General features: G+C 38.0%; 1 protein-coding gene across 1 annotated transcript; it reads right to left on the bottom strand.

The window, feature by feature from the left end:
• Window positions 1-2,033: 2,033 nt before the first annotated feature.
• On the bottom strand, window positions 2,034-13,810 carry MMP27 (matrix metallopeptidase 27). Its single transcript, XM_058544515.1, has 10 exons — window positions 13,709-13,810; window positions 12,647-12,885; window positions 11,338-11,486; window positions 11,116-11,244; window positions 6,877-7,038; window positions 6,579-6,699; window positions 4,889-5,019; window positions 3,899-4,058; window positions 3,236-3,339; window positions 2,034-2,275 (listed from the first exon to the last, which is right to left on the bottom strand). The coding sequence occupies exons 1-10, from the start codon at window positions 13,808-13,810 to the stop codon at window positions 2,034-2,036; spliced, it is 1,539 nt and encodes a 512-aa protein (XP_058400498.1).
• Window positions 13,811-13,928: the final 118 nt, after the last annotated feature.

Genomic DNA, 13,928 nt, shown 5'->3' with positions numbered 1-13,928 from the left:
GTGTGAGCATGTTTTCATTTTTCTTGGATAAATATTTAGGAGTGGGGTCATTGGGTCACACGGTAAGTGTATGTTTAACTTTATGAGAAATAGCCAAACTATTTTCCAAAATGGTTGTATCATTTTTCATTCTCACCAATTAAGCACTCTAAGAGAGTTCCAATTAATCTACATCTTGTCAACACTTTATATTTTTAGTCTTTTTAATTTTAACTATTTTGGTTAAATGTATGACATTTGTAGTGGCATCTTATTGTGGTTGTAATTAGCATTTCCCCAATGATTAAGATGTTGAATATCTTTTCATGTGTATATTTGCTACTCATATAGGAAAGGTTTTGGCCATTTAAAAAAATGAGCTGTTTGTCTTCTTATTTTTGAGTTATAAGAATTCTTTTTATATTCAGGATACAAGTTCTTTATCAGATATATGTTCTCCCAATGTGTGGCTTGATTTTTCATTCTTTTAAGATTGTTTTTTTCAAGAGCAAAGGTTTGAAATGTTGAAGTTTAATTCATCAATTTTTTCTTTTATGGGTCAGGCTATTTATGCCTTATTTAAAAATTTTTGCTTAATTCAAGGCCATTTAAAAATATTTTCTTCTAAAAGTTTTATATTTTTAATTCTTCTGTTTAGAGGTCCATGGCTCATTTTTAGTTAATTTTTGTGAACAGTGTGAGGTAAGGATCAAGGTACTTTTTTTTATGTGTATGGATATTTGATTATTCCATCACTATTTTTTGCAAAGACTAACCTACTATCTACTATGTACTAGGTATTAAGCTGTATTTCTTAAAATTTACTTTCTGTTTCAAACATGCAATAAGTCTTTTCTTTTAGGAATCTGGGAACACTGAACTCAGGTAACAATGTGTGAGTGGGGGACTAGCTGTAGGAATTCCCAAGATTTTCTATGCTTATTTTCTATCAGTTGACACCTGCTCAATCTTTCACCTCACCTCATCAGAATCAAGTTCAACTGACAACTTTCCATCTTCTGGGTCAGAAAACTTATGAAGAGCTTTGCTAAGCATTCAGCTTTAAGGGTGTAAAGGTAAGACCTAATCATGAGAGTTTAGAAACTCAATCAATACCTGGTGTAACAAAGAGGACAGAAACTTTCCACCTGTAGGTTTAGGTTCAGGTGACCCATATATCTCAAACTCAGGGAGAAAATCTCTACATTTCCTATATATGAGATCAGTGTGCACAAAACTCTATTTTAAACTCTCAAAGGAATGGTTAAATGCACTGGTCTATGCTTGGGGGGTTGGAGGGAACACTACTTTCCTACTCCTGCCAGTTCCTTAATTGTTGGGGGATCACCTTTAGTGTAACACTTCCTGCATCACTCTAGGCGCTCACTCCTCTTTTTGGGAGGTGGAATAACTTAATTGATTGGTGAATTCGGGAACAGAAACTGGGCATATGTAGCCCCATCCTCCTTTCTTTCTCCCTGGGCTCCATGCAGCCTATAGGGAACTCACCTTCTTGGGGAGGCCTGCTGCTTTCCAGTTCTCCCAATGACTTGTGGGTAAGTATGTCTCATTCTAAAATTTGATATTAGGAAAATTGCTTGCTCACAGATACGCTCTCCAAAAGAAGCTTTATCAGTAATAAAAGTGGTCTTTTGTTCTCCCCACTGTATGTTATTTCTCAGTGGGTTTAGAATATGGGTAGGGATGAGGAATGCAGTTTATCAGGCCTCTCCAAATCCAAAGGTACAGACAAAATAGAATGCTAAAGATTGGTTTAATAAGTGACTTCAATATTTAGTTGTTTTAAGACACAGGGCTTACTTCTTTAAGTCTACAAAGCAAAAAATAGACTTCAAGTACAGTGAGAGTTTTGTTTATACATAATATCTTCCTATAAAAAGACTCAAGCAGCTCAAAATAGCTGTTGAATCTTTATCCAATAGACATTTAAAACTAGGACTGGCAACGTGATGTTAAAGAATAGTTCTCTTCTACTTTGAAGCAAAGTTCAGATTAAAAGACCTCTTGAGATGTATTTTAGGTCTATGAATTTATTAATAACTGTAGATTTTTTTTAGCACATGAACAATACTGAAAATAAGCAAGTTTAAATTCTTATGATGAAACATCTCCACTCCTCCTGAATGTAATTCTTTCTTGCTGATATTAAAATCAGATGATGAGTTTAATGGTTCTTTACATTGAAACCAAGTATTGGTTTTCATCATTCGGGTAATGCTCTTTGCCTTAGGGTCATATTCAAATTGCTTTGATCTACGGAAGAAATAAAAGAAACCTAGAGAGAGAGAATCATGTTTAGTTATATTGCACAACTACACAATGGTTCCACACTTTTTATTTTTAGAGTATAGAATCAAATAATTGAACATTATGGAGACAAAATAAACTTGTGTAGTTATATAGATATATTTTACTGTACTACTGTCACATGAGAAATATTATTTCGTTTCCTTGAGGAAGAGGCCAATGTATGAAACATGAATTTTAAGGAGCTTACTACCTTTCTAGCCAGACTGTGGTTTATGCCAGAGGTTCTCAAATTAGGTTTCAAAAAAATCATCTCAGTAAGGGGGAGAAGAAGATCTCTGAGGGTATGGCCTTGGGGCCTACATCCTCATTTCTCCAGGGGTGTTCTGCTTTATCTGTTTTAGATTTTGAGATTCTGTATTAGATTTTATTGGAATAAAAGATTGTGTCACTCAGAAACATTTTTAGACTCCTGCTTATTCCAGGGTCTAGGTCTTTTTCTTTGAAGTTATAGTAGCTGGACTGGTACATTAAATTAACTGAAATTCTTTTAAACTGTAGGTTCCTGGATCTTACCCACAATCTTACTGCCTCAGAAACTCTGTAGTTTTGCACACAAACCCCAAGCTGTGCGTATAATGTATACATTATAGTTTGATAAACACGGTTCAGTTCCTGTGCTTAGTCATTTTTCACACTTAAAACTCTTCAGGGAGTGTATAAAAGATACCAAGGAGGTATCTTGGATCAATGATAAGTAAAACTAATCTTGGGACTTTTGGTACAGCTAGAAATAGTATAACAGAGAACATAATTCAGGACTTAGTGATTCAGTTTGTGACAATGCCCACAGGGTTAACGTTTATTATTACATGTACTCAAGAGTAATAAAATTACATTAAAATTGAAACATTAAGCTTTTGTGCTGTCTTCCTTCACAGTTAATAAAGCCTTCCCAGTATCCTATAGTTAAGGCACTGCTACTTACCTTTCTGCTGAAAAGCAGCATCAACTCGGAGACCAATTCCCGGAAAGTATTTTACCACCCTCCGTGGATACCCTTTGTCCATGGTTTGGGTCACTTCGTCATACCTGGAGACATGGATTTGGAAGGTTTCCAGGGGGTCTTTGTTTTGGGAGCTTAATTCTTCTACTGCCTAATTTGGAGTCAAGCTAGGATATGGAGAAAAAGGAGGCCTACTAGAGGAAAACTAATTGGATCAATAATAAAAAATATGGCAAAGATTATGTTTGGCTGAATCATTTATAGTGTCTTGAAAGGAAGAAATGATGAGGTAAAGAAGCCACATCATTTGTCAGATTGATGCTATTCTGTGGAACTGATCAATCAAAGTAAGGGCTCAGCTCAGAGCTTTCATAGGTTTTGAATGGTATGTTTGTCATTGGCAATTTGATTGGCATCATCAGCTTTATTATTTTATCTTATCTTCATTTTTTAAGTTGGAGAAAGATCTTTGGACTCATTGAAACGTTCTTTTGTTTGATGAATGTCATCCACCCGAGATTGCTTTCAACGTAATTCACTTTAAGAAGACTATATGTTAGTTTTATTTTTACCTGTGTTAAAGTGATGCTATGTGGATATTTTTCTCCAGAATAAAATGAAAGTGTCAATTGTCTGTAAACTTACCTCCAGCACCAAATGCCCACAAAGAAGTAGGTTTTTCTTGTGTTGTGGTCACAGACAGCTGCATCAATTTTCTTTACATGTCTTGGAAAGCCAAGTGTGTAGATGGATTTGGGATAATCTGGCAAGACAGCATATCCTCTGATCATCCAGAAGTTGTCATCTAGGAAGAGAGAAAGTGATTAACTTCTGATCTATTTCCTAAAAGGAGAAATAGATGTCTTAAGAAGTTTAAAAATAATTAGATACCTAGTTTCTCTCAGGTTCAATACTTAGAGATTTAGTAGTTTTATGTCTCCATTTATTCTGACCACTTTCTTTAGCTGCTTATATCATTAATATAACACAAATAATGTATACCTATAGTTAATAGTGTCCATACCCATGTCAATTGGTTTCACTATATTGATTACTTTTCTAACTCTGACAAAACAGTCAAGTGTGTTTGGACATGTTCTCCTAAATTTCAGCACCCAAGTGTTCTCAAAGGCAAGTAATTCGATGAAATCCATGTTAAAAGTAGGGTTGCTAGATTACATACAAGATACCATTTAAAACTGAATTTCAAATAAACAATGACTAATTTTTGGTATAAGAGTATCCAAAATATTGCAAAAGACATAGTTATACTAAAAAATTATTTGTTGCTTATCTGAAATTCAAAGCATCCTGTATATTTATTTGCCAAATCTGGCAACCCTAGTGAAAAAGGAATATAGAAGAGAGATGGGTTACCTTTATTTGGCAAAAAAAGACTGCTTTTTAGTTTTTGTCATACAGGTGTCTTTTAGCTCCTGTGCAATTGGGATGGCGTTTATCTTTACAGCCACAGAGAATTCTTGGATAGTTGTTCTTTATGATATGAACCTAAGATGAGGTCAGAAGCCCTGTCCATTTGGCTCATATATGAAGATTATATTCCTTTCATCAAAATACCCACTGACCAGTTCAGGCATCCAGAGGGAAAAGAGGAATCATGATGGGCAAAGTTACCTTTAAAAACCAGAATCTTATCTTTGGGGTTCTCATATGCAGCTTGAATATCAGCTGGCAGAGATGGCCAGAAGGAAGAGATTAATTCAAATTCAATATTGGTGATATCATAATAGATCCTCCATACGTGCCTGTATTAAACAAAAATCACTTTACACATACAGCCTATATATATCTATTTCATTCAATGGAAACTTTGCAATCTTAGGCTTGTCTTTTATCTAATGGGTTGATATTTTCCTCAAGTAATTTAGAGCATTAACACAATTTCCCTCGGCAAGTTTAGGGGGTTGTGAGTCCAGTTCTACCCTTTGGACTATCAAAGTCCGGATGTGTGTTTGTGCCCACTCTCTTGGGTACTTAGAGTAGCAAACTGTCCGTGGAAATCTCATAAAAAGTTCTCAATGTGCTCAATGGCTTGTTTTTGCCAAAGCAGCAATACTCAACATTCTAAGCCAACACTAAGCATTCTAAGAAGAACTTTTCGTGCTGATGTTTGCTAGATTGAAGAAATGTTATCATCGGCATGGCAAAATATTTCCTCAGATTTTCCCTTCTGGCTGTAAAGTTCTGAGTCTAAGAAGGAGACTTGAAAAGCCCTTATCGTCTATTTCCCTTCCCATGCTGGCAACCCCTTCCTGACAAGTGGTCTCTCAGCCTCTGCTGTTGAGAGAATGGTAGTGAGAGCATGTCATTACAGTGCTATACAGCTGTGGGTGGAAGGAGTCTGATTTCAGGTATTTTTGTCCTTTGCCCCTATATCCCCTATGTGCTCAATAGCTTGTTGACACATATATTGTCAGATGGTGTAAGTCTTGATACTTTCTTCTGAAAATATGGTCATGGTATACATAACTGATACACCATGCTGCAATTTAAGTCCTATAAATGATACATAATGAGAGAAGAGATTTCCTACTACAGCTAACACTTTATTGATGCAACATTAAGGAAAGGTCTGCTGATATGTGTTTAACAGCTGGCTCTCCAGGTAGGAAAAAGATAATGATAATTTTTATCATTTGCTGATTTCCAGGGTGTAAATACTCCACCCATGGACAGTTTCAAACTACCAAAGCAATGTGAACTGGTTTACAAAATTCCTGAAAATTTAACAATTGGATCCTGAAATAGTATAAGTCAACTCCAACACATCACTGGGATTGTTGTATCATTTTAGCTAAGAAGTCACTGAAAGTAGACTCTACTTCACTTGCTTAAACAATGGCAATTTGAAAATTTGCTTAAAAATATTTAAAAATTAATTTATCAAGGGCCGGCCCCATGGCTTAGCGGTTAAGTGCACGCACTCTGCTGCTGGCGGCCCCGGTTTGGATCCCGGGTGCGCACTGACACACCGCTTCTCTGGCCATGCTAACGACACACCGCTTCTCCGGCCATGCTGAGGCCACGTCCCACATACAGCAACTAGAAGAATGTGCAACTATGACATACAACAATCTACTGGGGCTTGGGGGGAAAAATAAATAAATAAAATTAAAAAAAAATTAATTTATCAAACAAGTAAGATATATGCCCATAGTACAATATTCAAACAGTGTGGGCAGTTATAAAATGGAAAGTAAAAGGTACACATTCTCACTATCCCCATGACTCTCTCTTTATTCCCAAATCTCTGGAAAAGAAAAATCTTCATAGGAAGTTGAAGAGCTTAAGGAAATGGGTTTACCTGCCTTTAAAGAACATTACTTCTCTGCGGAAAGTGGTGATAGCATCAAAAGTCACATCAGGGTCACAGGCATGGGATACAGTGGGTTCTTTAGGCTTAGTAGGTGTCTTAGGTAGACCTCCTTTGATGAGAAAAGAAATACCACAGTGAATTAAGAAGGCATGTGGAAATATCTACAGAAGGATCTTACCCAAGTGAATATTTTCTTCATAAAATTTCAAGAAGTGATTTTCTCAACTTCCTCTTTGGAAAGCTTCCTATTTAGTTCACATATATTCAGATTTATGATGTTGCTCACCATAAATGGATTGGATTCCACTGATATCATCCTGAGAAAGTGGGTATTTGCTAGGATCCAGGGAGACATAATTTGGGAACATCAAAGCTGTTGGATCATTGGAGTGAGAGAGCCCCAGTGAATGACCAAATTCATGAGCAGCCACAAGAAATAAGTTGAATCCTTAACAAAAACAGGGAAAACATGAGTACATGAATCAATCAAAAGGAGAATGGTTGCATCTGTGATTAGGAAGTAGCTACGGGGAAACAAGAAAGGGCTTGCCATACAGCAGATAATTCTTATAACAAATGCATCATCACTTCTCTGGGAAATATTTCAATAGTAATAATTGGTATTAGTCACATCATGGAGCAATATAACCCAGAGGATGCAAATGGCAGGAAACAGGTGTCTCAGAAATGGACAGTATTAAAAAAGAATAGAAGTCATCAGGTTTTGATTGTTGCTAAGCTATCCTGTATGTGATCATGTTTCTCCTACATATATTCTTCAGAGGTTCTCCATTGGCTGTAGGATAAAGCGCAAATACCTTAACATGGCCCTCCATGATCTAGTCCCTTCCTTTTTTTCCAGCTCCATATTTTATTTTCATATTCCATGAGCTTGCCATATTGAATCATTTGCATTTCTCATCTATGTCATGTTCTTTCTAATCTCTGTGTCTTAATATCTCCATCTCTTTTTCCCAGAATATTATCTCTCCCACCTCCTTTTTGCCTAGTTATCCTACTTATTCCTCAGAAATCCCCTCTAGAGTCATGTCCTTCATGAGGCTTCCCTTATCCCCCCAGTCCCTATCCAGGCTGAGTTAAATGCACCTCTCTGGGCTTCCATAGACTCAGTGCTTAATTCTGTCATAGCACATAAGGGACTGCATTGTTTATTTCTTTCACCAAGCTGTGTACCCTTTCAATACAGAGACCATGTCTTAACCATCTTTTATTCCTGGTGACTGCTAAACTGCTTATCAGTAGGGGGTGCTTAGTAATGGTTGCTGGATATCCAGGTGTTTATTTGAAAGAACAGTTAGATGCACCTCCTACACGAGATCACAGTACCCTGTGCTTCCCCCTATGAGAAGTCTCACTATGCATGGTGGAATTGCTTTTTTATTTCTCTCTCTTCCACTAGTCTGTAAGGTTATAAATATAAAAGACTGTCCTTGGACTTGCAACTAAGCCTATGGATCCTGAAGAAAAGTCTGAGCCTTTCATAATGAAGCCTTGTCCAGTGATGTTTGCACAAAACAAACATGAATGGCAAAAGATTATTTCATGGTCTTTCACACTTTTCTGCTCTGGCCTTTGCTGCTGCCTCTTGTCTGGCTGGCAATATCACTGGGTGTGCTTTTGGACAAGGGATGGGACAAGTGAGTCTTTGAAAAAATAATTCAAACTCTGTTCATCTATATGAAGTCCAAACCTTTATCCTGGCTTTCAAGACCCTCTATAATCTGAATCCTGTTCATTTTAGCCTTCTCTTCCGCCACAATTCTAATACTTGAGTTCTTGGGCTATTCTGTCCAGATCACTCTCTATTCCACTTTGCCTTCTGAGTTCCTGCTTAGCCTTCAGGTCTCAGGTTTGACATCACTTCCTCCGCTGACCTCCGTATTTGCTCCTATTACTTGGCTATAGTTTCCTTTAGCCCAGTGTTGATCATACTGGTTTTAATTGCCATTTGATTGCATGTGCTCCCTAGACTGTAAACCCCTTGAGGGCAGAGTCTGTGTCTTGTACATTGTCATACACTCCATTTCTATCACAGAACCTGGGTCATAGTGGATGTTGAGTAAAAGATTGTTGAATGACTTCATTTACCAAATATTTGCAGTGCTAACCATACTATGGGCCATGTGATACTGTAGGAAAAAGATATCTCTGCCTTCTTGGAGATGTGATTAAATAGATAAATCACTGTAATCATCATCATAACCAATACCAATTATCACCAACATAATTTTCAATGTCGAACAATTTCTGAATGTTCTCTGTGGGCAAGTTCTTTGCAAAGTGGTTTCACCTTTATTACAGGTAACTTCTGTTATCTTCCTGCAAGAAGGGCATTATGATCCTTATTCTACAGGTAAAGAAACAGAGTAAGAAAGATAATTAACTTACCCAGGGCCCCTCAGGTAGTTAATGGGAAGCCCTGAAAGATACCAAGGTCAGGCCTTGGTTGTTCTTGCCACATCACAACATGTGCACCCGTAAGGCCTGTTTCAGTTGTTTAGTGCACATGTGTGTGTAGCACATACATACTCACACATGGGCTCGACACTGGCCTCATTTTAGGAGATTCTCAGGAAAATCTCTGTATTGCTTGAACTCCTCTGACATTGCCATGCAATGTCTTGTCCTTCCCTTAGGAAGCAGTGGCATTAGCAGATGACATTGTCTATTGCCCTTAATCAAGTTACACTAAGACTTTTGTACCCTTTCCAGAGACATAGCCTACATAGTCCAATAAAGGAGGTAATGATATATTATATATTATTGCCAATTTCCCTATTAAAAATACCAATTTTATTGGAGATTACATTTGCTTGAGGTTTTATGTTTTTATTAGAGAACAGGAAGACATTTTCCCTTTTATGTCAGTGAGCTAAGAGTTATACGATTGGGTGTCCCCTGGGGCCCACATTTTCGACCCTGAGGGAGTGTAACAAAGCAATTAGAAGACACTCATTTTGGTATGTTGCCTGGTTATCCACCCAGAACTTGGTGGAAGCCTCTATTTACCTCCTGCCTAGCTCAAGAAAGTTTTACCAACTTGGGGCCCAGAACTCTTTGGACTTTTTGATAATCCACTGCAAACATCCCCCTTGGCAGAGAGCTTATAGCAGTGTTGGTAATAGTAATTACTACCGAGTACTGGATTTAATAGAGATAAAAGAAACAGTGAAATCTATGATTAATCTCTGCCTCTAGATATGAAAATAAAGCCTGGCTGAGCAAAGAGAGTTACCCTGATTTTGGCAAGCAGTAGGATATTTCCTATAACTGCCTGACTGAACATATCCACGCTGCCTGTAGGCCAAATTCAAAGAAATATTGGGACATGTCTCAGCAGAAGATACACAGCAGACATGGTCCATTCAACTCCTCTGTTGTTTGGATGATGGTGTCATCCTATTTCCTTCATCCTCTTGTCTGTGATGCTAATTCACGGAGCAATGGCAGCAACCAACCCCAGACTTCCCCTGGTGCCTGAAGTCCAGTTAATACTGACTTCTTTATCTTCCTTGTTCAATAGCATTTGAAAGAACAATTGTATCACATGTTCAGACTTAGCAATGAGTGGCCACAGACCATTTTGAGTTACCAGCTTTCAGTTTTGCATAAACTATAAAATAACCCACAGACTATCTGGAGTTACTTGGTCAAGACTGAATTGTGGTCTTGTATACCACCCATCAGCAGAGCCACAGCTTCTGCTTTCCTGGTACCCTGGAAACCAAACACCAGACCCAACATGACTATTGTCAATGAAAGAAAATAATAGTGGGGAGAACCTGAGAGTCTACTGAGGCTGCTCCTTTGATTGACACACATACTTTAACCGCAGCAAAGTTTCATTTTTTGTTTGTAAATTTATAAAATATCTCCTATTTTAGTGCCAGAGAGGTTCATTAAGAGAAAAAAAATTCAACCCACTTGGTCTGAAGGAATAGGTCAAATATAAAGATTAGGGACTGATTCCTTGGCAGATGGGCAAGAGTTAGAAGAGAAAGTTCATGCTTATAAATAGACCCTCTATGGGCCATGAACCCACACACCATCCTTCAACCATTAACTCAAAATTACCACCTCCCTAGAGTCTTCTTTCAATCCTCAAGCCCTAGATGACTTCTACCATTGGTACAACACACAGCACGTTCTGCCTTATATGGTGGTATGTGGACCTAGGCCACATGAACCTCTGAAGGGCTAGAACTTTTCTAGCACAACTTTGTGGTCCATACAATACCTTGCATAGTTCCAGGCATGTAGTGGACCTTCAGGCATTGTGAGTGTATAAATGAATGCATGAGTAAGTGAAGAATGCTCTGATCACTACAGGATTACCAACTTTATAAGCAGTCTGAATAGCTATTGAACACTTTCATCAATGTCATCTTGGAATATGGAAAATTGTGGAGAAATTGGAAAGCAAAAAGAAACTAATTGCAAAGCTATTCTTTTCAGGGATTATTTAGAATAATAAAATTTTGTTCATAAAGAAAATTGGGCTCACCTACTCCATCCTTGGTCCAATTTTCATCCTCATCGAAGTGAGTGTCTCCACCCAGACCCAGACCAGGAGGAAAGGCATGGCCGAGGACTCCCAAGGGGCCATCAAAATAACGAGGACACTGCCCATGGACTGAGATACAATTCATGGGGGAAAAAAAGATCAGTCTCCTCGAAGCTCCTGAGATGAAAATAGCCATACTTTTCTCTCCGTTGAAAATCTTACCTCGGGTCCTAAACGCAATCATGATGTCTGCAATCCCCTTGGAAATCTTGGTGAATGTTAGTGGAGTAACTGTGCTCCACACTTGTAAACCTTTTTGGATAGCCTCGTCTACATCAGCTCGTGCCATATCTGGAGTATAGTTCATAATTCTTAAAAATTAACAAAAATATATCAATTTGTGCTTGTACGCGTGGGTATGCACACGCCTACTATGAAAAGAAAATCATTTCTATTTTATCAATCATATGCTACAGCAACTTTTGGTATGGTGCTATTCTTACATTTGTATGCATACATTTGTATAATACTTTACTATTTAAATAAAGTACTTTTATATGTGCCACATAATTCAATCTCTCATCTGCCCTATTAATCAGGTATATTGTAACACTTTAACAAATGAGATTCAAAGAGGTAAAATAACTTCCATAAGATCACACCCTAAGTGGGAGAGCATTAATCTCATGTATGTGTTTGCTGTGTATATGACTGTATTATAAATGTGTTCTAAAAAGAATTGAGATTTATTTTCTCAAACGACTTGTGGAAATCAGTCTTATGCACGTGTCATATATTAACAGTCTCAACTTGAGAGCCACAAAGAAGAGTTAGTTACTCAGGAAAAGATTTCCCTCTTGTTTCTATTTCGTATCTTGCTAAACCTATTTTTAACCCAATCCCTAAGACCAATAAGAAGAAGGAAGAACTATCAGAAACTCTTTAGGGCCAGCCAGGAGGGCTGTAGAGCGGTGGTCAAGGTCACTGTTTATATCTCAGGTTACGGGCACACTTCATCCTCTTCCTGCCAATGATCCAGCCCCCCTTCCTTGAGATGTCTGGGGGAAAACTCCTTACTTCACTCCCGGGACCGTCTGAGATTTGACAACTCTAACTCACATACGTCTCTAACATAAACTGGATGTGCTCCAGGGTCTTCCCATTTTCTCTTGAGCACACTTCATCTGTACCTTCAAGCGTCTGCAATCAGATGGCAGTGCTTCTGGTCCCAAGGTTATATGGATGTGGCAGAGGCTAAAGGTTAGAGCATCTCTGCCAGAACCAGTCTGCTGATAAAAGCTATGTAACCTTGACTATGGTAAATAACCTTTTGCTTCAGCTCTTCTGTGTTTAAGGTGGCAATAACAGTGGTGCCTACATCACAAGTTTGTTGGGAGGATAGAATAAATGAAATCTATGAAGTGCCACGCACATAGGAAGTACTTGGTAAAATAAACTATCATTATTTTTGTTCCTTTGAGATTCTATTGTTTCTTTAGATTAGGGGGAAATAAGTTGGCAGAAGCGTTACCTGTACGTGAGATTGTATTTGTTCCACCCAGGCAGAGTATAGCCATACTGACCCACATCAGGCACCCCACACCTGGGTGTCTTCATGATCTCAAGTGTGTTTGAGTCCAGTTTTCCAGTCACTGTCAATCCAAAAAATGCTTGCATTTCTTGAATTTTGCCATCTATAGGACTCCTGTTCGTGCTTTGAACAAGATGACTCCCTTCTATTTCAAGAGAGTAGAACTGGTTGAGATACGCCTGACCAAAAAGACAAAAAAAGGCACAAACTACAAGAGGGCAAATCTCCATCTCAGGTTAAAACAAAATTGTCTGAAATCCTTTTTGACAGTTGGGGAGGGGAAGAAAGGAAATAGGTAATGAGGGAAAGCAAGGAGTGAGGGAAGAAAGAAAAAAGGAAGGAAACAGAGAGGAAAGAAAAGTGTCACCCTGTTTTTTCAGTTTGCATGGCCTGATTGAGCTATGTGTGACCAGAATTTGCCAAACCACACAGCCCATAAAAACTCCAAACTTCCACAGAAGAGATTCAAGCTTCTCGTATATGTTAAATGATCACATATCTTACATATTTTTGCTGTTACTTTCATTGTGGTGTTTCCTTGAAACAAATTCTAGAAGAGATAGGTTTTCATTCATTTTGCAAATTTAATTAATTTAACCAAATATGGCAAATTAACTGTACTGATTTTTAGAAAGAATCTCAAAGCAATGTATTATTCCTATATAAAGGGATAAGGGGCTCCAAATCCTAGTTGGTCTCAAAATGCTTTTGTAGAGATCTCTATTTCTTGCAGGGCTGTCCCGTTTCTCCTCTCACTATCTCCTCATTGGTAACCATTGCTTAATGTTGTAGCAAACCCTGCCTTTTCCCCCACCCCGCCCCCACTCTCCACCCCTCACACAGTTCCTTGACGTGCTTAGAGCCAGGGAATTGAAAAGCAGCTCCTTCTCACAAGAAAGTTTAGGATGCTTTTATAGGAATTTGCTGTCTTTTTAGATCCCAAGCCAATCAATAAAATGAATGTTTTTTGATAGTTGTTAATAATATTTCTTGAGACAGTACCTCAGCCAGCTGCATGTTTTCTTCGTTTTCCATCTTTTGGTCTGTAGGAAATGCAGAAGAAAATGTTATAAAGAGCAAAAATAGAAGCAGAAGCCTCTTCATTCCTCTTTCTTCAGTTGAAGCCTGGTTCTGTTTGCATAGAATTTAGAAAATAATAGTGAGACGTGGCGTGCATTGGCCTGTATCATCCTTTAATTAACAACAGAAAAGGGCATTTGCC

The sequence above is a fragment of the Diceros bicornis genome, chromosome 7, assembly GCF_020826845.1.
Source record: "Diceros bicornis minor isolate mBicDic1 chromosome 7, mDicBic1.mat.cur, whole genome shotgun sequence".
Lineage (NCBI taxonomy): Eukaryota > Metazoa > Chordata > Mammalia > Perissodactyla > Rhinocerotidae > Diceros > Diceros bicornis.
The sequence above is the reverse complement of the archived record's forward strand: the minus strand, read 5'-3'. Positions and strand labels throughout refer to the sequence as shown.

What these genes read in the sequence shown, in the direction of transcription:
- MMP27 (XM_058544515.1), bottom strand. Translation starts at nt 13,810, where the DNA reads ATGAAGAGGCTTCTGCTTCTATTTTTGCTCTTTATAACATTTTCTTCT. An exon ending in TTGGACCAAGGATGGAGTAG is followed by an intron (nt 7,039 to 11,115) that starts GTGAGCCCAATT and finishes GTTTTTGTTAAG; the next exon opens with GATTCAACTTATTTCTTGTG. An exon ending in GTGGGCATTTGGTGCTGGAG is followed by an intron (nt 3,340 to 3,898) that starts GTAAGTTTACAG and finishes CCATGTCTCCAG; the next exon opens with GTATGACGAAGTGACCCAAA.